The sequence below is a fragment of the Lissotriton helveticus genome, chromosome 9, assembly GCF_964261635.1.
Source record: "Lissotriton helveticus chromosome 9, aLisHel1.1, whole genome shotgun sequence".
Taxonomy (NCBI): Eukaryota; Metazoa; Chordata; class Amphibia; order Caudata; family Salamandridae; genus Lissotriton; species Lissotriton helveticus.
In genome coordinates, this window is record NC_136070.1 from 248,004,251 (window position 1) to 248,030,675 (window position 26,425).

Here is a 26,425-nt window from a genome sequence, read left to right on the forward strand (position 1 = left end):
GCAGACAGGTCAACATATCCTGAGGGCATGCACGGAATCAGTCTGGCACAATCCAGACGATTATGTTGTCCAATAAACACACAGTTTTAAGAGATAAGTACAAGCCGTACGACGGGACCTGGCCTGGTAGTTTGGGCTAGACTGATGCCATTGGAGCAGGACCAACCCCGATTTGCATATAATAATAATAATACTGAGCTTATAAAGCGCCTGGTTACACTAGCCAGTGTGTCCCCGCGCTGTGCCCCTGAGGAACTCGCCCTGGCCTGTTCCTGTGAGGTGCCCACTCCTGGGCACCCCAAGGTGAAGCCAGGCATCCTACCAGTAGGGCCGGTGTGGAGATTAAGCTAGCTATTGCCCAGAGTTGCAGAGTGGGACCCATGATTAGAGTAGGCACCGAGGCAAGAGAATTATCGGGTCCGAGGACATTGAGCCCAAGACACTGCCGCGACGGGAATTGAACCCTGGTCTGGGCCAGACCACTGCATCAGAGTCTGCCGCTCTAACCAGTGAGCCACACTTCTCCATATCTGGAGTGTTACAGTGGGCAAAATAAAAATAACCTGGAATGTGGCCTGAGTAAATACCATATGTTGAGACTAATTCTAACATTCTACCCATCATCTTTTTGTTTTCCTCAGTGTGATGCATATGCCCAGAAGTGGGTCCTGTGCTTGCCGTGCCACAGAAATTGAGTTATACTGATGAGGCCGTAATAAGCCCAAACTGTTCTGGGGTTGCTTGTGTTCCCATCAGGAGGGACCCTGGTCTGGAAATTTGTTCTGGACTGTTCCCAGTGGTAGAAGATAAAGGCTGATTTGCATATGAAAAGTCTCTGTGTAGCAAGGCATTGAAGGCAAACTCTTTACCAGAGGCTGTAATCAAAATCAAGCTTTCTAAACATGTTTTTCCGCGGGGCATTTTGGACCAGATTCCTACAAACCAAAAATATTTGTCACACGACCTCCCACTAGTACTTGCTCTCTATTTACTTTACAAATCATCTAGCTTTGAGGGTCAATCACACTGAGCACAATTAGAGGCATACATGTCATGAAATTCATCTTTCCATAAAACATTGTACAATAATGCCACATGGTACAACACTTACCAAAGATTCTTGTTGACTGGAATAAATCCTTGATTTTGTGAACATTTTGTCAAAAAAGCTGAAATGACTCCCTTAAAAAAAATAATGACATATATAGAGAATTTAAATAACGAGATCAGCAAATCTTGCCAAACAAATGTTACTTCCTTTTTCAAGAACAGTGTCACTTAATGCTTGCTTTATTCTCATTTAAAAGAGTGATTAATTTTGTATTAGGATAACAACAGGCACTATCAATCAAGAAGCAGCAAGTTACTAAGGACTAAGAAAATGCTAAGAGAAATACAGGTGGGCCTCACACCAAACCCACAAAGAAGAGCAGTGAGGCTATGTCCCACTGGTTGTGCCCACCACCACCTTGCACATTCTGAATGTTTCCAAGACAACAACGACCAAATGTGCTGGATTTTCTACGCCAGCCTACAGCTTCAACAGCCCAAAGCATCCTCTTCTTTGTGGCAGTCCAGGTGTTAAACGCCCACCAGAAGACACACAAAATGCCACAGCAAGACGGGGGATAGAGTTACATGGAATGACATGGGCTATATTTACATACCTATTCCAAACCACAATGGCATCTCACATGCATGACAAATACATTATTACCATTGTAGTAAACCACATGAGTGATGGTTTACAGTGATCGCTGGATGCTATGTCAACAGATGGAACAAAAAGTCATCTTAGAGTAAAACTGGGCAAAAGCAAGATCATTTCCTTTGGGGCTAAGAGAAATTACTGATGATGACTGGAGGAAGCAGAAGTAAAACAGAAGAACAAGTTACTTACCTTCGGTAACGCTTTTTCTGGTGAATACAGTATATGCCTGTGGATTCCTCACCTTTTGAATTACCCCTGAGCCAGCATTCCACGGAAATTATTTTCGGAGCTCTCCCACGTCGACGAGGACGTCACAATAGCCCAGCTCCGCTTGCGACTCCGTATGACATCACCGGAGCCATAAGAAGAACTTGTCGGCGTGCTTACATCAGTTCCACCCATTTTTTCTGTGCCCTCGAGGCGAATGGGCGGGCTGACAACATAACACAAGTATACAGCGTATACAAAATATATACACAAATACACACAGTATATTTTATATATATATATATATATATATATATATATATATATATATATATATATATCAGAAAAACAAGTTACTTACCTCCTTTAACGCTTTTCTGGCGGATACAGTATCTGCCTGTGGATTCCTCGCTGACCCACTCGTCTCCCTGCTGTCCACCAGCATAAACCGAAAAACCTCTGACAGTTTGACATTGGTATTTTTCATGTCATTTATATGCCTTACAGTTTGTTGCTAGGAAATGCTTCGGTTTTTCACTTTTCCTATATATATATATATTTATATATATATATATATATATATATATATGTATATATATATATATATATATATAAAGTGAAAAACCGAAGCATTTCCTAGCAACAAACTGTAAGAGGTTTTTCGGTTTATGCTGGTGGACAGCAGGGAGACGAGTGGGTCAGCGAGGAATCCACAGGCAGATACTGTATCCGCCAGAAAAGCGTTAAAGGAGGTAAGTAACTTGTTTTTCTGATGGATACATCTGCTTGTGGATTCCTCACCTTTTGAATTGAATCCCCAAGCAGTTCCTCTCCTGGAGGAGGGTGTCAGCCTGCCAGGACAGAGCATGTACAATGGCCATCCCTCCTAACCTCCAAATCCAAGTAGAATGCTTCGCAAAGGTGTGGAGGGAGGCCCAAGTTGCCACCTTGCAGATGTCCACAACAGGAACACCTCTAGCCAAAGGAGAAGATGACTTAGCTCTGGTGGAATGAGCTCAAATACCTTCAGGCGGTTCCTTCTTGGCCAAGGCGTAGCAGATCGTGATGCACAAGATGATTCCCCTGGAGAGTGTTCGTTTGTGGACAGCTTTGCCCTTCATCCTTCCAATATAGCCCACAAACAGCTGGTCATCCAGTCTTAGGTCCCTGGTTCTGTCCAGATAGAAGCTGACAACCCTAATAGGGAGGATAGAAGGTAGGTAAGGTTATAGACTGCCCTAAATGGAAAGGAGTGACCACCTTAGGTAGGAAAGCAGCCCTGGGCCTGAGAGCCATTTTTTTGCATGAATGGTTAAAAACAGAGGTTTAGAACTAAGAGCCTGAAGCTCACTTACCCTCCTGGCTGAGGAAATAGCAATCAGAAAAACTGTCTTGAAAGTAAGAAGCCTCAACGGGTAACTATGAAAAGGCTCAAACGGAGAACCCATCAGGAAAGGGAGTACTAAATTCAAATCTCACTGAGGCATAATGAAGGGAGTGGAAGGAAACCTATTGGTGAGGCCCTTAATGAACCGTATAACAATGGGGGACTTAAATAAAGACAGCTGGTAGGCAAACAGAGGAAAGCCAACAAGGCGACAAGTAACCCTTTGCCGTAGCCACAGCACAGTTTTGCTGAGCCAAGGAAAGTGAAAAGCCAAGTACATCAGATAAATTAGCCTTCTCCACACCAATTCACAAACTTGGACCACTTAGAGGAATAAATAGATTTGGTGTGTCTCCTGGATGATAAAATAACATCCACCACATCCTGCGGGAGAGAGAAAGAACTCAGGTTGCCCCGTTCAATCTCCAGTCATAAAGGTGCAAGCTCTGGAGGTGGGGGTGTACAACCTTCCCCAGTGACTGTGAGAGGAGGTCTGCCCTGAGAGGGAGACAGAGCGGAGGGTACAAGTGAGGTGAAGTAAATCTGTGTACCACACCGTTCTTGGCCAATCCGGAACGATCAAAATGACTTGGGCACGGTCTTGGCGAATTTTCTTCAGAACTCGAGATATCAAGGGTATGGGAGGAAACGCGTAAAGAAGTTGCGAGCTCCAATCCAATTGAAATGTGTCCCTCAACGATCCCTGCAACGGATACTGAAGACTGCAGAATGACTTGCAGTGCGCATTCTCCTGAGTGGCAAAAAGGTCCAAACGAGGAAAGCCCAGCATCCGAAAGATGTTATGGACCAACTCCGGATGAAGCCGCCACTCACGATCGGCCGAGTATTGCCGACTAAGACTGTCTGCATGCACATTTGGCACCCCGGCCAGATGATTTCCAAACAGACAAATCTGATGGCCCTGAGCCCAGCACCAGAGTCGCAAAGCCTCTCTGCAGAGACGATACAACCCTACCCCTCAGTTTGTTTATGTACCACATCGCGGTAGTGTTGTGCGTCATTACTTGAATCGACTGACCGTGAAGGGAGGGAAGAAAGGCCTTGAGATCCAAACGTATTGCCCACAATTCCAACAGGTTGATGTGAAGCAACCTTTCCTCCGGAGACCAAAGGCCCTTGATCTCCAGATCCTCCAGTTGAACAACCCACCCAAGAGTGGAGGCATCCGTGATTACTGTGGCCACCTGTGGAGGAGGTTGAAAAGGCTTTCCTTGAGGCAGGTTGCCCAGGCACACTCCACCAAGACAGCTCCGCTGCAGTGTCTCTGGAGATTCTGACCTTCTACTCGAGATCTCCATTGTGCTGATACCACTACATGCGTAGGCACCACTGGAGTGCCCTCATGTGCCAGCATGCATGGTTGATCTACAGTATGCAGGAAGCGAACAGACCGAGCAGACGTAGAACCTCCAGGACTAGAACAACAGCTCTATCGTGAAACAAAGGAATCATCTTCTGGATGCCGAGAATCCTCTGTGGAAGTGGGAAAGCTCGACACACAGTAGTGTCAAGTACTGCCCCCATGAACAGGCTGCGCTAAGAGGGCATCAGGTGAGATTTGGGTACATTTATCGAGAAACCCAAGTTGAACAACAGTCGAGTTGTTACTTGAAAGTGACGCAGCACCATCTCCGGTGATTTTGCTTTGAGCAGACGGTCATCCAGATAGGGGAAAAACTGAATCCTACCTTCTGAGATGTGCTAAAACCACCGACATCACCTTTGTGAAGACCCATGGTGCAGGAGTGAGAACGAATGGGAGGACTGTAAACTGGTAGTGTTGAGATCCTACCATAAACTAGAGATACTTCCAATGCGACTTCAGAATAGGAATGTGGTAATACTCATCCTGCAAGTCCATCAACACCATTCAGTCTTCCTGCTGCAGTGCCGAGAAGAACTTGAGCTAGGGTCAACATCTTGAACTTTTTCTGCCTGAGGTAAAAATTCACAACCATGAGGTTCAGGATCAGCCTCAACCGGCGGTCCTTCTTGGGGATCAGGAAATAACGGGAGTAGTATCCTTGACATAACAAAACATACATTGATGCTACTGGTCTAGTGGCTTGTGGCTATGACTGAGAAAGTAGTGATAAGACGTGTGTTGCATGGCTGAAACATTTCGACCTTTTCCACCACATGATAGTTAATATTTTTTCAATACTATCTACACACTGTTTTTAGTCTTGACATTATAATGACCCCGAAATAAATGTTGCCTCTGGCATATAATAGTCAATTTTAAGCCTTACACTTATGATTTTCCCACTAATCTAAGCACTGCAACTTTTTCAGCACCACGATTCTACTTTCTCTGGCTTCTAATCACTGGTGGATCTACACTAGGACTGTTCTCACGTTAACACCCAGTGAGACACCTAGTAGATACCAGTTTTCTTATAAAATCCCAGATGATGATGTTCCGCCATTGGGTGGGCTGATGGGTTTTTCTTTCCATCTGTGTATCAACACATTCATTTCTAAACACACGCCTTATCACTACTTTCTCAGTCATAGCCACACGCCACTAGACCAGTAGCATCTATGTATGTTTTGTTATGGATGGATGGGAGAATGGGATGCAACTGGGTCTTTAAATATTGATGTCCTCTACTGACCCTCTGTTAAGTTTAGTATTACACACACGTAGTATCCTTGACTCCTTTCCTGTTCGCTCCGGAACCACCTCTAGCACACCTATCTGCAGCAAGGCAAGAACTCCTGCTGCAAGAGCAGCCAATGGTCCTCTGAACACCAGCCCTGGTGAGGAGAGTAAGGAGGTGGAAACTCTTGAAAAGGTAGGGCATACCCATTTTCTACATGATTCAAAACCCAACGGTCTGAAGCAACTGATTTCCAATCTTGCAGAAAATGGGACACCTGCCCCGCTACAGTACCAGCATGCTCCAAGATGGGGGATCTAGAGCTGCTTTCCCGTGGTACCGGTGGTGGGTATAAGGGGGGAGGAAGAGGAGGAGGAAGACTGCTGTCGAGAGGCTCTATCTTTTCCTCTGTACGACCTGTACAGAGGGTTCTGCTGCTGAGGCTGCTGACAGCCTCGAAAGGAAGCCGCCTTCCCAAAGCCTCGATACCTTTTGTATCCATAGACCCCGGGCTGGAACTGCAGGCCCAAGGATCTTGCAGTAGCTCTACTGTCCTTGAAGTGCTGCAGTGCAGAATCCACCTTTGTTCCAAACAATCTAGATTCATCTAAGGGTAGATCGAGCAAAGTAGCCTGTACACCTGAAGACCTAAGCCAGGCATGCCTCCTTGTAGACACCAAGGAGCCCATCACCCTGGCGACCAGTCCGCCGTGTCCAGACCCAACTGAATGACCTGATGGGCTGCTGCTTGTATGTCTGATAGTGCTTCAAAAAAATTAACACGGTCATCTTCAGGTAACCTAGGAGCTACTTGCTTGACAAAGTCCATCAGTGCATGATTGTACCTTCCTAGCAAACACATGGCATTTGTTGACTTTAGAGCCATATTTGCAGAGGAGAACACCTTTTTGGCAGACTGCTCCAGCTTCTTCGAGTATCTATCCCCCGGGGTGGGGAAGGATCCAGCGACTGCTTGGAACAAAAAGCCTAAACCATCAAGCTTTCTGGTGAAGAATGGGCAGAAAGGAAACCTGGATCGCCAGGAGCAGGCTTATACCGTCTTGCCATTGACCTAGATACTGCAGGGGCAGACAAGGGCTTCTGCCACACCTCCATAATCGACTCCGTCAACACCTCATTGAAAGGCAGCAGAGGTACAACAGAAGAGGAAGGAGAATGCAACACTTCAGTCAAGATATTCAACTTCACCTCAGCCGAGGGCAACTGAAGGTCCAAAAGGTCAGTGGCCTTACTGATGACGGAGTGATAAGGGGCAACATCCTGTGAAGGCAAGGCCTTCGGAGAAGAAAGCTCCCACTCCGAAGAAGTATCCAGGCCCTCGAAGTCATTCATTGAATCGAAGATCCCCACTTCCTAATGTTCTTGCTTGTAGACCTCTTCCTCCATCAGTCTTTGCGCTTCCCTCCTGGAACGCCGCTTCAGGATCAGGACCTTCTGAAGTGGGCAAAGGTGCCACCCAAATCCGGGAAGACGTCGGCCCAACACTAGACAGGGACTGAGGTATTGGAGTCAAAAACTCTGCGCCGGAAACTACCATGATGGAGCTGTCAGCATGAAAGGCACAAAAGATGCCAGGGCATACGGCTGGGGGATGCCTAAATTAAAGGCAAGTGGACCCATGGGGCCAGACGGCGCACCGATAGGGTAAGATCCCTTGGTAAACATGCCAAACATCGCATTTAGGAAATGCGACGGATCCGCTCCTGGTCCTGGAAAAGGACGATAAGTATCCAAAACCCCCTGGTCTGGATCCATCTGTGGCCGTACGGGGGTCTGAGGCTGTGGCGCTGGAGATACCAGAGCCGGTAGAGGTGAAGCTGCAGGAGAAGTGTCCCTGGGAGCCGGATAATCCCTGGGTGCCGGAGAATCCCTCGGCGCCAGAGAGTGGACCGGAGTCGCCTGCGGAGAAGGAGTAGGCAGCGGCAAGATAGGATCCTTGTCATGACACCGCTGTACGGGGAGGCTGACATCGAAGCCCTGCCCTTCAAAGTTCGACACCGAGATCCATGTCTTCTCTTATTCTTATGCTTCTTCGACTTCAAAGTATGCGAGGTCAACAACTTCAATCTCTTGCGACCCATCTTCTCCTTTTTCGCTCGCGCCATGAATCGTTTCACCTTACTTTCCTTTAGTGCCTTCGGGTTCATCTTCCGATAGAACGAACACCCTTCAACGTCGTGGTACAAAGAAAGGCACCACACAGTCGTTGTGGGGATCCTGATGGACATTTGGCCTCCACACTCTCTGCAGGGATTGAAACCTGACTTCTTTGAAGTAGTCATTCTCACTGCAACACAAAGTAGAAGATAGAAACAATGTTAATGTAAAATGGAGAGTCCCCCCAAAAATTGTCACGCATCGATGGAGCAGAAAAAAGGGAACTGATGTTAGCACGCCGAATGGGGTCTTCTTATGGCTATTGTGACGTCCTTGTTGACATGGGAGAGCTAAGAAAATAATTTCGTGGAATGCAGGGGTTATTCAAACGGTGAGGAATCCACAGGCAGATGTATCCATCAGAAACAGCAGATGTCTAAATAAGCAATTAGAAATCATGGGAAGTCATAAACTACATTGAAGCAAACTGAAATCAAAATCAAGCTCTGCACTGTTTGCTCGGCATAAAATCAGATAAAATGTTCCTTCTGCTGGCTGAATTGATTGCTGTCATGAAAGCAAAGTATATTCCAGCAATGGCCTACAGGGCTTTTGTTTTACACAATGCTCTTTGCTTTTTTCCTAGACACTGATTTATCACGGTTTTGTATGTTAATTTTTAACCTTCCAAAACCAGATCCTTACGCTCACACCTGACTGAAATTTGGCCTTGACTGCCAAGTTGTAGATGACTAAAATGGATTTAACACGTGAACGTACCCCATGGTTCATCAGATAGCACCCCGAAAGGCTTATTTTGAAAATAAATCTTTTCTAAGCAATGGCTAAAGTCTAAACAACAGTTTAGTTTCTTATTGGATTCATTGTGGTAGTGGAATTTTACTACTAATTCGGCTATTGGCATAAACTATTCAACATATATAATAGCATTTCAAGATATATTAAAAGTTGATTCATTCAATGGCATCCTCACAGATGTCAGAGCAAAAAATAGACTCAGTTACTAAGTTAAATTCTTTTAGCCCACACATACAGTGCTTAATTAGTAAAATAAAATGGTGAAAGTGTATGATCCTAATGTTTTTCAAAGGACCCCACCGTTGCCTAATGCTGAGAATGCTATACATCAATTATTAATATTATTCAGCATTTATTGAGTGCATAGTTACTCTAAGGCATACCAGCTCTAACCGCCGAACAGGAGGGAGACTGAGAGAATGTTGAAATGAACATGTTTTAAGAGGTTTTCGAAAGGGGAGATGGCGGGATTCCGAGCGAAGGTGTAGGGGCAGGGTGTTCCGGAGTCTGGCTACATTGTAAGAAAAAGATCTTCCTCCACATCTTACCCTCTTGGTTTTGGGAACGTTTGCAAGGTTAAGTTTAGCCAAACGAAGGCTAGACTTTTATAGTTTTGATTCCACCACATGACTCTTTCTTTCGCTGTCCCACATTCCTGTCTCTTAATCTTAATTGTGCAGGTATTTTTCATGCCTGCCTTCAACCTTTGTTGCATATTTCCTATATTTCTCTTTCTCCTTCCTTTTCCCTAGTCTTCATTTCTTTCTTTTGCATTGGGTCAAAATTCTAATGATGAAAAATAAGCCCTGATACCCAAAAATGAGTGCTGGACCAACCACCTGCAAAAATTAAACACTGCACAGATCGCCTAGTCATATTTGGTACAACAGATCTCTAGCCATGGTGTTAAATATTTTCAGTTTATATTTTTTGCCCTCCCACTAAATTGTACGTATTACTTCTGATGTTTCATGTAAATGTTGAAGATCTGTGGTTATAGGAAGTGTTAGACCTAGCATCATTGCATGAGTCTCATAGGTAGGCTGGAGAGAGCGCAGGCTTGGGGAGCATTAGTAGACGACCTGAAGAATGTAGACCAGGAGTCTACTCCCAGCACACCTCAGGCCGGGTCTTGACCGGTCAGCCCTAATAGCCAGGGGCGGGAGGGGAGAGAGGGGGCGCCATGAGCAAACAATAGCACCCTAACATCTACAGACCTGAAGGTTTACGTGAGTCTGGCCTAAGGCTGAACCCATGGAGAGTGAGACCCAGACCATAGGTGCAGCGAGAGACATAGTGGCAGGTTAGTCGACAGCAGCGGGGGTGGGGGTGCAGCGGGGGGAATGTTGGAGGGAACTGTTAGGTTTTTTGTATTGGAATGGGAGCCACTTACTACTAGAACTGTATAATACGGTGGAAAGCCGCACGGCAAGAAGAGATATTAACTAGTGACTAGCTGAACAGCTAGGACTAATACTCTGAACTGTTAACTAGAAATGATTATGACTAGCAAATGACTTGAATATGTACCGCTGATACCTAAATGCCAATAAAATATGTTTTTTAAAAACAATCATTGCATGAGTCTCCCTTCCATTTTTTCCTGATTGCCTCCTCTGTTTTTGATATATATGTTTTGCTGGTTAGATGTTTTGGGCACTGTGCCACTGCTATTCAGTGCCACAGTGCAAGTGCTCCCTACGTTAAATTGATGTACTGATTAGTGACTCCATTATTGGGATATTTGATTTAATTGTCAGACCCTAGTACAGTGCACCATGTGTGCCCAGGGCTTGTAAATCAAATGCTGCTGGTGGACTTGCAGCACTGGTTGTGCGACCCACAGAAGCAGCTTGTAAAATGTGTCCCAGGCCTGCCATTGCAAGGCCTGTGTGCAGTCTGTGACTGCCATGTCAACCTGGCAAGTGCACCCCCTTGCCAGTCCCTAAACCTTCATATCAGACACCCCTAAGGTAGGCCAAAGGGCAGGACGCATTGTAAGTATAAGGTAGGACATGCCCTGGTGTGTGTGGCATGTCCTAATAGTGAATTACAGCCATTTTCGTTTTTCACTATTGCAAGGCTACCTGCCCCCTCAGAGTGGGTAGTTTGATTATTACATCTTATAATCCTAACTGACTCTGGGAAGATGGTAGAAATTCGAATTTAGTATGCCTGAACTCAGAATGATAAAATACATATTTTAGGAAAGATGGTTTTAACATTCTGTGTTTGAAAATACCACTTTTAGAAAGTAGGTATTTTCTTGCCTAACTATCAAAGCCTGCCTCTGCTAGGTTGTGTATTCATTGTCTGGAGTTTGAGTTACAGGGGCTGGGGGATTCCAGGAGACAGGGTGAGTCAGCACAAGGCTGAATAGAGAGACCTGCATGCAGATGGGAGGGAAGAGTTGCACCTGGGACCTGAATTGGGCTGGGCCTTCCCTCCACAATGCTAGCTCCACCTCCTGTGGTGTGTCTGATGTCCCTGGCCTACCCTGTGAAAGGAAAGAAGGAGTCTTGTCAACAAAGTGCTCCAGGACAGACCAGAACTGGTTTGTCTGCCTTCAGAGAAGAAAGAGAAAAGTAGTATAAATATTGGGACCCAGACCCAAGAACTTTAGATCACTTCAGGGAACAAGACGTACCTTTTGCCGAGGAGAAGAACCAAGGAAGCTGCAGGAGTTAGGACTGCCTCTCTGCCGGTGTGCTGTTTGCTGGATTGGCCTGCAGTGGTTTCTTTATTGCCAAGGAAAGGAGAAGGAACTTTCAAAGAACTTTCATCATCTTGCAGAATATTACTCCAAGGGCTTGAACTTGTGCTTGCCTCCTGCCAGAGACAAAAGACTTCACCTCCAGCTCCCCTCAGAGTTTTCTTGCTGGGAATTCTGTCTACATAAGCCTGCATGTCGCTGGGAGCTGAAAGCGCGGCGCATCGAGAGAAGCGTGTCGCAGTCGCAGCTCTTGCCATTGCATCGCCGGAGAAGCGTGTCGTCGCCACAGAGGTTGTCACCGCATCACCAGAGAAGCGTGCCTTCGTCAACGCTGTTACCCGACGCATCACCGAGAAGCGTGTCGCCGCCCCAAGGTCGCCGGAGGGTGCGCGCATCGACTTCACGTCGTCGCATCAAGGACGCCATCTTATCGAATCGCACCGGATTGTCGCATTTCATCGACGCGCCATCTTGCGCATCGCAACCCGGCCGCAGGACGTGAATCAACGTATCACCTCCTCTCTGGTAAGGATCAAGACGCCTCCCCCACTCTGCGTAAGCATTGATGCGCGACGCATCTTCTCCCCCGAAGCAAGGAACCAACGCATCTCCCACTCTGCAAGCCTTTTGTTTGTTTTGCGTTACGCATCCAGGTACTTTTGTGAGAACTGTGTCGTATTTATCACCAACTTGAACTAAGCAACTTCTACCATCTTTAAGTCTGTTTTAAGTACAGTATTGTGGATTTTTGTCGTTTGTGGTCTTGTGTTAAGTCTATATAAAGAATACTTATTTTTATACTGCCTCTGAGATAAGCCTGTCTGCTCGTGCCAAGCTACCAAGGGGGTGAGCAGGGGTTATCCAGTAGTGCAATCCCCTTTCCCTGACTTAGAAGCAAGGGTCCCTGTTTGGTCAAAGGTGTATACCATTGCCTACTAGAGACCCCCAGTTCTAACAGGAAGGAAGACTTGTCTCACTTAATTTGTCTGAGCCCAACTTTTGCTGCGGATCGTAAACTGTTTCCGAGCCCTTGTCTGCACTTGTTGGGCAATCCCAAAACCTCAGACTACATATAGTTATTTTTTGATGAAAGCTATTTATTACTCTGTATCAATTTCAATTCAATTTAATTCATAAATCTTTATTCGGATACAGATATATCCATAAAAGCACAGGTCAAAATAGCAGCATATAGTACACAGATTAGAAATAAAATATGATCAATTCATAATAAGATAGTATAAAAAAACTATTTCCAATTTAACCCACTTATTTTATGCCTATCCTATATCATGAAAAAGGTTAAAAGACTGATCAATAAAACATCCATCATTTTTTTACTGTGAACATGAATACAATATTAATATAAGATCCATAAAACCAATCCTCAAAGTGCACATTGTGTTACGAGCATGTACAGCAGCATTACAAAATGAGCTAACACAAAAACATTAATTCTTCCTCTTCCAATTTGAGGATTTTTGTGTAAGCTACTTTATATTAGACAGGGGAGAACAAGGTTTTAAAAGATATCAAAAACCCTTGTCTGCAGTTGTTGGGCAATCCCAAAATCTCAGACTACATATAGTTATTTTTATTTTTTAATAAAAGCTATTTATTTCTCTGTTTCAACCCCATTCAATTTTGTGGTTCATTCTTTTTACAATTGAAACACTATCAACTGTGTTGCGTTTAGGGTATATGTTATAATGTTAGCTTGTTTAATGTAAGTAAGTGAAGAGGGCAGTAACACATTTTACTTATGTTTCTTCTATTGTATTTATTCTTATTTTGTTTTATTTGAAGTTTTATGTAGCGCAAACAAAACCCTCTGGGTGTCACAGTGATTTACAAAAGGAAAAGGTTACTTACGTGTAACAATTGTTTTGCAGTTTGTAGTGTGGACACACTCCTGCCATCTAGAGTTGAGATTGAATATTGCAACTTTATTAGGTCTTGGGTCTAGACAGCGCATGCATCGTCTGAAAGAGACATGTTGTATACACTCTGCGGGTTTCAGCCCGCCCATAGGAGTCCTATTAGCTGGCTCAAGCATCGCTCTCCCATTCTTTACCCCATTTGTCCATAGCATGCATGCGTCATACCTCTTCCTGTGCTTAGCCCTTCCCGAGAGCATGGACCAATTACTACTATCCACCCACAGCTCCCATTTTAGCAACTCTTTTACTGACTACTTTTTTCTTTGTTTGAGAGCACTTAACACCACAGCTTGTGTTTTCACTCGCTCCGAGCTCAGTTTCTGTAAACAGGCCTGCAAATCTTGTTCTTATTTGCTGTGCATTCAAATACAGAGGTCAAAAGTCAGGCACTGTTCTCCAAGAGCGCCTGTTTGCTTTTCTTTCTCTGACTTCAAAGTGGAAGGATTTGCAGCCAATGGACATTGTTTTGTATTATTTGTCTTGCTTATTCTGGCTTTGTAAGGCAGTCCTACCGTCATGCACCATTTACTTTTTACTTACACAGTTACATACTATTGTTTACATACGCTTAAACTGAAACCTGGGTCCTGTGAAATATGTACACAATATATACTTATTAGAGACTTCTTACCTTTCAGTTGCCCTAAACTAAATATGGCCACCCACGCTTAGCTGTGCTTTGGCTTCACATGTCGCTGAAGTTCTCTCTATTTTGGAAATATGTTCACGGACTGACTGATTTCAACACAAGTTGTGTTGCTTGATCCGCCCTCAAGCTGTCTTGCTTGTCCCACCACTGCAGTCAGACAAAAATGCACTAGGACACGGCTAGCACTGGCCATGTTATAGCGTTTTCTTCAAGGATTTTCAGGCATGCTGTACTGCAGCCTGCTGCTATACAACATGGCTAAAAGACATTAACAACGCTAATAACTCTGGCATTGCAGAGCCCAACTGGCTTCGCCAATGCTTGTTTTTATTTGAAGGAGGAGCTTTGGTCTCATGGTGACTCAAAAGACCTCCCTTGAAACCCGCAATACACCAGGACACGTATTCCACCTCAGATTGTGTTTTTCCTCCTTGGATAAATGTTAGTGTGGAAATGTGAAGAATGATTATGCTTTTGATCTGAAGTAAGAACGCTATGCAGATTTTCCTCCACATTTAAAAAGACATTTCACCACCTGCACTGCAGCGCCTATTAAACAGGGCTGCAGTTTGAGGTGGTGAAATGTCAGTGAGCAGGGTGGAAAGGAGAGCGGGGTACGTAAAAAAAAGGCATTCACTGTGTGTCAAACACCTGCCTAAACAGACTTGGTTTTGGTTCTGGGGTGAAAAGCCTGCAAACCGAGTAAGGACACAACCCAATTCCTTCTTCATTTCTGGAACACATTTTATCACTACTTTGAACAGGGCAGTTTGCACCTCCTCCAGAAACAGATTACGATGTTCCTTGACGATATTGTGTGAGCGGGGTGGAATATTGGTTGGGGTTGGCTGGTGTGAAATTCAAGGCAATAACCATGACCAACAAGGGAAACTACCCATTAAACTGAGGTTACGTCCTGTCACTGAGGAAGGTAACACCTTAGTCAAACCCCCAACAGGTGTTGGATTGTCAGGTGAGCAGGTGTGGGGCAACTTGCTTGGTGGTTAAGATGCCTCTACTGTGCATACCTCTACCCATGGTCTGCTTTTACTTCCAAACCACCTCTTGTATAATATCTCTGCTTTTTACTGCTGCTCATCTTCCTGAAAGGGCTGCTGCTTTTGATATTGACATGAACGTATAATGGATCCTGTGGACATGCTTGAACATTTTCTCTATTCTAAGTGTTATAATTCTAGATTTCATATAGCCTTATAGCCCGCCGTAACTCGCAAAGTAGTGAGAGCGAACAGTCATAGGCTTCTCAGGAAGCTAATGTGGGGGTGCTCAAGTTCAACAATCAAACAACAGACACAATAATATTAATGGCCATAACAGTACTTGCCTTTCTAAGTAAAAAGGTTTATTTCAATTGTACTAAAAACTATGCTTTTCAAGGAATCTACAGTTTAGTGCTCCAGAGAGCACTCGTTATTAGGTTATGCACAGTTCATGCTCCCTCTGCTCCCACCTAAATATATTTCCTCTAGCTCTGGCTTCCCCGTCTCACTGGTAGTGCCATGAAATAGACACAGGTGCTGTTAGTAAATGCTCACAGTTCAAATATGCCCAGTCGTTTTGCAATATCTTACCCCTCCTTGGGGTGGCGATATGCTTCAAATCCCTAAGATACAGTACAGTACCCGGGAAGTCATCCTACTCAAGTTGGAGGAATCCAATGGGAGCCAAAGTCTTTGTGTGTGCATAGAGACGGGTGGAGGTTGCATCTAGCAGTACGCCCATCCAGAGGCTGCTGGGCTGGGCTTTGATCAGGTCAGCATGGGCCTCAACAGTCCTTCTGTGATGCAGCTTCTTTCGGGCATGTACTGCCCGTGAGTGAGCAGTCTGGGTCGATTGTGGTCCCAGGCAGGCCAAAAGGTGGGGTAGCCCTGGCTGGACCCAAACGAATCAACCAGATGTAGTCAACATCCAGGCTCACGTCAGTCATGCAGATGCAGACCATGTCCATTCAAAAGAACAGCACAGTGTTATGGTTACCGACAGGTGAGATACTGGGGGCCATGGGACCTAGGTCCCACTGAGATCACTCTCTAACAGTCTGCTATACTTCAACTGTCTTGGAACACAGTGCTCAACCTTCATCTTGGGCGGAGCCATGAAATGGGAATCCAAAATAGATACCACTGATTTCCATTACTCTTGCTCACACACACATCATACATGTACTACTGATGTAGAAAGGCACACAGAATGTCAGCACAAAGCTTGGGTACACACATAAGAATGGAACACCTCATGTGGGCCTGTACGCCTTAACTTGTGTAACCCAGATAAAAAAATCTGGTTACACTATAGAAATCTCCTAACTATATTATGCTTCCACCACCACACCATGCAATAACCCCATAACAGACTGTAAACTGCGAGTACTGAGGCACACTTGAAGTGCCTGCTCCAGGTCACACAACAGGTCCCAGACTTCTCATAGTAAGGGAAAGGCCTGGGCTTCTGTTAGAGTGATGCCAAGGCCAAAATAAAAGTCAGGATACAAGATATACAAGCGGTTGGGCACTCAGGGCTGGAAAACACATCTGTATGCCATTCAAGCAGGGGACATTCTGAAAGCCTCTACCTCTTCCGCAATCTTCCCCGAAGGTTGGACACACACAACTGTGCTCCCATTCCCGAAGAAACCAACTGTGGACCATTCAACACTTGACAACTACAGTCCCTGCTACCATTCCCAGCCTATGTCTTAGAGAAAATCATCAGCACACGCCTCCCTGAATACCTCAATGACCACTAACTCCTCAACAGCACTCAGCCTGGTTTCAGACCCTTCGACAGCATAGAAACTGCCCTGATCACCAACATGAATAACATCTGCATGACTCTAGCCAGAGGAGGCACAGTGGCCCTCATCCTCCTGGACCTTACTGTAGCATTTTACATGGTCTCTCACCCCTTCCTCATCCAACACCTACACAACATCAGAATCCAAGGACTCGCACATATATGGATTTGCTCTTTCCTGACTGGAACAACCCAATCAGTTAGTCTGGCACCATACACCTCTAACACCTGCGAACTCCTCTGTGGAGTTCCGTAAGGGTACTCACTACCCTCTTCAAAGCATACATGATCCCTCTAGCCAGCATCCTCCACTCTCATGACATCCATGTCCTGTCCTATGCGGACAAGACTCCCGGGACCTATATCAAAGGCAAAGCCTGTATAATAGAAATCACCCACTGAAAGAAGACCCTCTGTCTGAAACTGAACAATGACAACACTGAAATTCTGATCTTTGGGAAGAGCACTTCACTGTGAGACTCCACTGGGTGGCTAACAGAACTAGGTCTAAAACCCACCAAGGCAAGAACCTTGAATTGCCATTGATAGAATACTCAACATGACGGCTCAAGTCAACACCATCACCACCTCATGCTTCCATACCCTGAAGATGCTGAGGAAAATGTTCAAATGACTCCCAATCAGCATCCGGGATACCATCACACATACCTTTCTCGCAACCAAGCCAAACTACGGAAATGCCCTTTGTGAAGGATTCAACAAAAAAAACTCACACAAAGGCTGCAGACAATTCAAAACTCAGCAGTCAGGGGTGTATGAATAACAGAGCAATGTGGTTAGACCTGATATCTGATAAGTAATGTAGCAGTAACATGACACTACAGCTCCCTGTTGGGGCATTATGCTATATAGTTATTGTTTTTCTATTGCTTGATAGATATAAAAAAATTAACATCTTATGCATGTACATGTATCTTGTATTATTTGGCTACCTGGCCACGCCAGGCCCACTGTGACTGCTGACAATTAAATTTGTTGTGCAAAGAAAAAAACTCAGCAGCCACACTCACATCATCCTACACCTGAAGGAGCTCTACTGGCTCCCTATACACAAACGAGCACAGTTTAAACTCCTCCCAGAAACTTTCAAGGCACTACATAACACTGGCCCAGCATATCTCAACAATAGCATCTGCTTTCACTAATCTTCCAGACACCTCCGCTCGTCTGTACTCCTGCTTGCACACATCCCTCTGCATATGAAAAACCAACCTGGGCAGTCAAGCTTTCTCCTACATCACTCCTAAAGTGTGGAACAACCTGCCGCTACACATAAGAGCCTCCTTGTCACTTCTTGAATTCAGCAAGAAGCTGAAGACTTAGCTTTTCGAGTAGTCCCACAAGGCCATAGGTTTGGCTAGACTCACACCTGTACATAGCCAAGATACCCTCCCCAGTGATAGTGCACTCTACAAATCTGCATAACATAAGATAATATATACAAGGGCAGGTTGGTGTCCTCTTGCCACAGAGGCTCAATTTTTTCAGCTTGGAATGTGTTAGTGTTGAGTGTATTTTTCAGTGTCGAACAATTTCTACTGATACTTGCTGGGCTGACTGGAATGCCTTTTTTAGGTTTTACGACAGCTAAAACAATGAGCTCTAAGGTCTGTTCCTTGCCATGGTCTTGAGGCTCTTTTAAGATCCTCTTGTCCATGACCAGTGTTTTTCTGAGGCCGAGGGTATGGTGCTCACTCATTGTTGTCTCAATGGCAACACTTGCTTTGAGAATGAGAGGGGGGATTTGTTCCACTGCGGTTTTATAAATTCGCTCATGCCTGGAACTTATTTTTCATCACAGTCCATTTCCAGCTATATTTCTTGTTCCCTTTTAGGGTAGTCCAGGCTTCAAAAGATGCACAATTTGTGGGCAGGAGGGTGTTCCCTAAGAAATCACCTGCAGCAGTTATAGAAAGAAGGCACAGGGAAGTCAGAAAGGAAGTATGAGGGACAGTTATTGGTTGTAGTTTTAAAAGCCTTTCTTTCTGATTATATGTGCTGCATAGCCTCAGTGCTATGCAATAATCAGATAATATGTGCAAATTCACAATGACTTTAAAAATGTTTTCTTTATCAACGTCATATTCACATATTAAGCATTCTCCTCAAAACCAATCATGAACATTTGGGAACCTGTAATATGTAGCAATACATTAGAGAAATCTAAGGTGCGCAAAATACAATCCAGAGAAACAGTGGGCTCATCGATACGGGAGCTTTGACTTGAAATGACAGTGTAGTCAATGAGTCACCGCAGAGTATCTTATCTGACAAAGGTTAGTGCTAACTTGGAGTTTTAAGCCTTGCTCTTGCTTGCAGCATCACTATTCCAATGGATCTAACGCGCTTCCCAGTCACTTCACTTTAGCAACTAGGGTTGATGGGAGGGAAAGAAGCAACACGGGCAACAGTGGAATGGGAGGGAAGGAGGCAACAAGGACAACGGGGATGGAAGGTAAGAAGCAACACAGACAACAGGAGGGTGGGAGGTATGAAGCAACATGAACAATGGGAGGTAAAAAGCAACACGGACAACAGGAGGGTGGGAGGTAAGAAGCAACACAGAGCTGGAGCGTGGGAGGTAAGAAGCAACATTGAGAGCTGGAGGGTGGGATGTAAGAAGCAACACTGAGAGCAGGAGGGTGGGAGGGAAGAAGAGACACTGAGAGTGGGAAGGGGAGGTAGGAAGCAACACTGAGAGCGGGAGGGTGGGAGGGAAGAAGCAACTCTGACAGCAGGAGGGTGGGGGGGAAGAAGCAACACTGACAGCAGGAGGGTGGGAGGGAGGAAGCAACACAGAGAAAGAGAGGATGGGAGGGAAGAAGCAATGTGAACAAAGGGAGGGTGAGAGGGAAGAAGCAATGAAGACAAAGGGAGGATGGGAGGGAAGAAGCAACACGGACAAAGGGAGGGCGGAAGGGAAAAAGCAACCCAGAAAACTAAGAAGCAAAGCGGATAACAGGAGGGTGGGAGGGAAGAAGCAACGTGGCAACGGGAGGGTGGGAGGGAAGAAGCAACACAGACAACGGGAGGGAAGAAGCAACACGGACAATGGGAGGATGGGAGGAAAGTAGCAAAACGGACATAGGGAGGGTGGAAGGGAAAAAGCAACGTGGACAACTAAGAAGCAAATCGGACAACAGGAGGGTGGAGGGAAGAAGCAATGCGGCAACGGGAGGGTGGGAGGGAAGAAGCAACACGAACGACGTTGAGGGTGGGAGGGAAGAAACAGCACAGACAATGCAAGGGTGGGAGGAAAGAAGCAACACAGACAATGGGAGGGTGGGGGTAGGAGGAAAGGGCAAAAAATCCTTTGACGTGACCATCCACACCACACATGTGCACGCCTACAAAATGATGCACTAAAGTAGCCCAAAAAATGATGATTGGAATACTTTAATTAACCTCAGCCACTGTTAATTACTCGTACCACATCCCAGACCATCATTGTTTTGCAGCACACCATGCCAGCTCAGTTTGGACCCAGCCATATGCACCGAGACCATCCTTATCGCCGCCACTGACTACATTCGCGCCCTCCTCGACCAGAGCCAAACGGCAGCCCTCATCCTCTTGGACCTATCAGCAGTCTTCAACACAGTCTCCCATAGCACACTAGCCACCAGACTCCATGGTGCTGGGATCCAAGGAAAGGCCCTAGACTGGATACGCTCATTCCTCACAGACAGAACACAGAGAGTCAGACTCCTGCCCTACCTCTCAGAACTGACAGAGACCAGATGCGGAGTACCCTAAGGATCCTCCCTCAGCCGCGCCCTCTTCAACATCTACATGGCCCCCCTTACTACCATCGCCAGAAACCACGTGCTCAACATCGTCTCCTACGCCGATGACACCCCGCTCATCCTCTCCCTCACCAAAGAATCCAACTTCACCAGGCATCACTTCTAAGAAGGGATGAAAGCTGTTGCAACCTGAATGAAGAACAGCTGCCTGAAACTCAACTCAGAGAAAACAGAAGTTCTCATTCTCGGCTCCACCCCCTCAGCTTGGGACGACACCTGGTGGCCCCCGCCCTCGGAAACCCACCCACTCTGACAGACCATGCACTTAACCTCGGCATCATATTGGACTCATCGCTCACTATGAACCATCAGATCCACGCCATCTCTTCAGCCTGTTTCAACACCCTCTGCATACTCCGTAAAACATTCAAATGGATCCCCTCCGAATCCAAAAAAACGGTTACACAAGCCCTCATCACCAGCAGACTAGACTACGGCAACACCCTCTACGAAGGAATTAACAAAAAACTCCTCCGCAAGCTAGTCCATTATTAGGAACATTTAGGATGGTCAAGCACTAACATCTGGTGTATTTTGCCATTTGTGGCCATACTACTTTGGGGCCATTTAGAACATTTGGGAAGATGTAAACAAATTTGCCAAAATGTGTTTACAGCAGTTTTCAGTGCATTTAATGCCATGTTTGCATTTAGAGAAAAGTACTGCATCACGTACCTATTACTATCATAGCATGAGCAAAAAGCTGGTTCTACTTTTACACCAATAGTTGTGGAAAAACAGACAGAAACAATGCTTACATATTCATCTCAAAATTTTTCCCAATGTCATAATTAATGGTTTTGGTGACGCTAGTTAATGAATCGTGGTATACCAGAAAAAATTTGACATTCTGTAAATGACTCCATTAGTGGAGTGGGGCTGAATTTTCCTAAAGGGCAATGCAGCACAGCTCCATTGTACATAAACTGCAGGTCGTATTCCATCAGAGTCCTCAGAGTGCTTCTACTGATGTCCTAAAAACATTCTGTGGTAATAAGGGTCCAAACCATAAGATTAATGCTTCTTTATTCAAGTATTAAAGAGGCAAGGTGTCCCCAGCTGAAGCGTGTCTCTAACCAAGAGCGCTCCTCAACGTTCTATCGCAGCCTCCTACAGAGGACATGGGGTGAACCACTAAAGGAGGAAGGAGAGGGGTGGAAGCGTGAAAGGTGAAGTAAGGGGAAAGGTTACAACACACCATCCTCCCTAGGGAGAAATAAGAAGAGGGGATACAGGAGGAAGGGAGCGAATGAAAGGTAAAGGTGGAGAGAGGAGAACAAGGATAAAGAGGGGTGGGGGGCAACATTGCTAGTTAAAAAGTATATCCTGAAGGGATGGTCATACAATAGAGAGGGAGAGGGAGGTCTTGCGCAGAAGACCAAAAAGATATCTAGGGTTACAAACTTAACAAGGGGAAATGTTCATTTAACACATCAAAAGAGAACTACAGAGAAATCAACTCATGCTGTACTGTCTGTGCCAGTGTGGAGAGGTTCTTTGTCTAAAGCTTTCCCTCATCTGCGCGATAACCTGCCTCCTGTCCCCTACCTCAGATGTGCCAGCACCTATTTTGTTGTCTCTAACTGTGACCGGTACTACCTGGTCCTGACTCCACATTTTCACATCTTCCATGACTACAATATTCCTCTTGACTTCCAGGGGCATAGAACTTGTCTCCACTTTTCCCAAGTTTATCGGGTTTCCTGATGTACACACTCTGTCCTTCCTTGAGGTTCTTCTCCTTGACACCCCCCTTCTTGTCATACCACTCTTTGTATTTACTTTGTTTGTTTTCAATCTTCTTTCTTGTTTCCTCCTGATCAATCTCCACGTTTATTTTCTTGCCCATCCAATTTGGAGAAAGCTTTGAGCCCGCCTTTCTTCTTCTCAATAGCTCAAAAGGTGAATGCCCAGTCGTAGAATTTGGAGTGGTATGATATGCCCATAACATGTCCATGATAGCATCATCCACGTTTCTTCCTGACTTGCTGGCCAGATGTATGCATTCTTTCAACATGCGGTTCGCTCTTTCCACTTTTCCATTGGCCTTTGGACAATATAATGGAGTACGGACATGGGTAATCGAGCAGTCCTTTAGAAACTCTTTCATCTCCTCCGAGATTAGTTGTACGCCATTGTCCGTTACCATCGTTGTAGGAATACCTTCTCTCGAAAACACCTCCTTTAAGAAGTGAATCAAAGACTTAGGGCCCGATGTAGGAGCCCTAATACCGGTCGGAAACGGCCGAATTCGCCCGTTTCTGACCGGTATTACGGTTTTCTTATGTAGGGGGCTACAGAAGTACAGATTCGGTAATTTTACAGATTCTGTACATTTACCGATTCGGTAAAATACCGAATCGGTAAATGTACAGAATTGGTAAATAGAGATGTAGGTGGCACTCTGAAGAGTGCCACAGGCCTTCAAGAGTCGGTATTTTACCACCCAATCCAATTGGGTGGTAAAATACCGAATCCAGGTGTGCATGCACACCTGTGCCATGTGACACACAGACATGCCCTTAGGGCATGTCTGTGTGCCACATGGCACACAAGCCTGTAATTGGGGTGCTAGAGGGTGTCGAAGTGACACCCCCTGCACCCTTGCAAGAATAGGTAATTACCGAATCGGTAAATACCAATTCGGTATTCCACATTGATTCCTATGGGCTTCAAGGCCCATAGGAATCAATGGGGGATACCGATTCGGTATTTACAGAATCGGTAAATACCGACTCTTACAGATTCGGTATTTACCGAATCAGAATTACCTACATTTCCCCCCCTCTAATTTACCACTTCTTAAATACCGAATCGGTATGATTCGGTATTTTAGAAGTGGTAAATTAGATTTACCTACATCGGGCCCATAGTATTGATATTGTATACCACCTTGTGAGTTATCCAGTTGGAGTAATAATCAATCAACACCAACAAGTACCAGTCCTGGGGACCTCTTCCATGAATGGGTCCCGTAATGTCGAAACCAAGCTTTTGCCAGGGTACCATCGGGACTTTAACCGGGATAAGAGGTGTATGTCTTGTTACTTTGGATTTGTCGCTTAAACTGCAAGCATAACAATCACGCACTTTTTCCTCCATTTCACGATCCATTTCAGGGAACCAGTAATCTGTCCGTAATCTTGCTTTGCATAGACTGCGGCCCAAGTGACCCTCATGGGCCAACTCGATCACATGGTTTCTCATCCCCTCCGGAGGAACTAGTTTTCCTGACTTTAAGATGGATTTTCCCTCCACCGAAAGGTCTTCCCTTACATTCCAATATGGTTGGATTTCCCTTTCAAGCTCCTTACATTTGTTTGGCCATCCGGAAACAATATATGTCTTCACACACTTCAAGATTTCATCTTGTTCCATAAGAGTTTCCCACTTTTCTTTCGCCACTGCTGCGAAACTCACTTCCAAAATTGTATCCTCTACCTTCTTCTCCTCAGCTTCACAGCAGATGGGAGCCCTCAATAGGAAATCCGCCACCCTGTTTTGTTGTCCCGGTATGTACACCGCTCTGAAATTATAGCCTTGTAGGCCTAAGACCCATTTTGCTATGCGTGGGGTCATGTCCTCCATGTTTTTCTTAGTAAACAATGGTACCAAATGCTTGTGGTCTGTATGCACTTCAATTGTACGCCCCACACATAGTATTTGAAGTGCTTGATTGCCCAGTAGACAGCTAAGGCCTCTTTTTCCACGGTTGAATAGTTTGCTTCTGGGACGGTGAGAGTTCTGGACGCAAAAGCTACTACTTTTAATTCCTTCTCCACCTTTTGTGCTAAAGTGGCACCAATTCCTTTGTTGCTGGCATCTGTAGAAATTACAATGTCTCTTTCTGGATTAAATTTTCCAATGAAAGGTGCCTGTATGATTGCTTCTTTTATTTTTTTGAAAGCCATCTCTTGATCCTTTCCCCAGTTGAAGATGCTATCTTTTTTTACCAACTCTCTCAAAGGATGTGACATTGTGGCAAAATCCTTGATGAATTTCGCCATGTATTCCGCCAATCCAAGAAATGACACAACATCTTCTTTATTGCTGGGAGTGGGAGCATCTCGCACTGCATTAACCAGATCGCACTTCGGTTTGATGCCCTCTTCAGAAATGGTGTGACCCAAATAGTCCACTGAGCTCACACCCAACTTACATTTGCTCACTCTTGTGGTGAAACCAACTCCCTTCAATCTATCCAAAACTCCTTTGATGTTATCATTGTGCTCTTTTTCATCAGATCCATAAATCAGGATATCATCCTGAAAGCACATCGTTTTTGTGCGGTCTTCGAGAATGTGCTGCATAACTCGTTGGAAGGCTGCAGCTGCGGATGCCAAGCCAAAAGGCATCCGTAGAAATTTAAAATTTAAATACGGGGTTGTGATGTTCGTCAGAGATTGAGACTCTGGATGCAGCTTTATCTGGTAATAGGCCGAGGACAGGTCCAAGACACTGAAGTATTTCGCCCCCTGAATGGTGCTCAACATCTCTCCTATTCTCGGGAGAGGATATCTGTCCACTAGGATGTTGGCGTTTAGGTCTCGCAAGTCCACACAGAGCCTTATGTTCTTTCAATTTCCCTGATGACCCCTTGGCTTACCAGCTTATCCAACTCTTTTTTCAAAGGCTCTCTCAGGCGAAGTGGAATAGATCGGTTTTTATGTACAACAGGTGCAGCCCCCTCTTTAAGTGTGATTCTATGCATGTAGATTTTTAACACACCAAGGTTTTCACTAAACACCTCCTTAAACTCTGTGGTTATGTTTTCTGCAATATTAGGAGGTTCCACTAATAGTACCTGCTCTCTGTTGTTGGGATCTAGCTTAATCCCTAACTCTTTCTGATGTTTCCACCCCAGAAGGCTAGAACCCCTTGTGGTTACATAAACTTTCCCTACAGTGTGCCTGTCCTTAAAAGTGATCCTCATCCTAGCCATACCCTCTAATGGGATTCGTTCCCTGTAGTACCCCACAGGACTTATGTCAGCTTCCTCTAGATCAACTTTGTGTTTAGCGAATTTCTCATCAAATAAGCTTTTGTCAATCAAAGTAAAAGGAGAACACGAATCTGCATATACTTCGAATTTCTCCCCATCAAGGGTGATTTCACACTTGGGGTAATTGTTATCATCTTTGGCTACATCACCCTTCACTTGAAAAATAAAAGTTTTCTCACCCCCATCTTCTCTCACAACATTTTTTATGGCATGTACTTTTTGATTAATATTTTTACAAACTTTTGAAAAATGTTCCCTCCTATTGCATTTTCTACACAAAACATCCCTCGCAGGGCACTTCCAATTGTTCGCCAAGTGATTGGGACTACCACATTTGTAGCAAAATAAACTTACAGCATTACTACGTTGATTGCTCTTCACTTTTTCATCCACCTTTTCATCCACCTTACATACAGTCTCCCCCTCAAGTGCAACCTTGCTCTCACCCTTTTCTCTGTTAACCCCTTCGACGCTCATGACGAGCTGGGCTCGTCATGAGGTAGCCTCCTCGCACGCTCATGACGAGCCCAGCTCGTCATGTAACATGCACTTTACAGATTCCCAGCGTACGGGCGGAATTCCGCCCGCACGCATCAGGTTAACTCCCTCATGAA

General features: G+C 45.1%; 1 protein-coding gene across 2 annotated transcripts in view; it reads right to left on the reverse strand.

The window, feature by feature from the left end:
* Window positions 1–26,425, reverse strand: part of HGSNAT (heparan-alpha-glucosaminide N-acetyltransferase) — a 355,722-nt gene that overhangs the window by 55,102 nt on the left and 274,195 nt on the right. For both annotated transcript variants that reach the window (XM_078659862.1, XM_078659863.1), the window contains one exon: window positions 1,112–1,182. In XM_078659862.1, coding sequence (XP_078515988.1) covers window positions 1,112–1,182 — 71 coding nt within the window. The remainder of the gene's footprint in view (window positions 1–1,111; window positions 1,183–26,425) is intronic.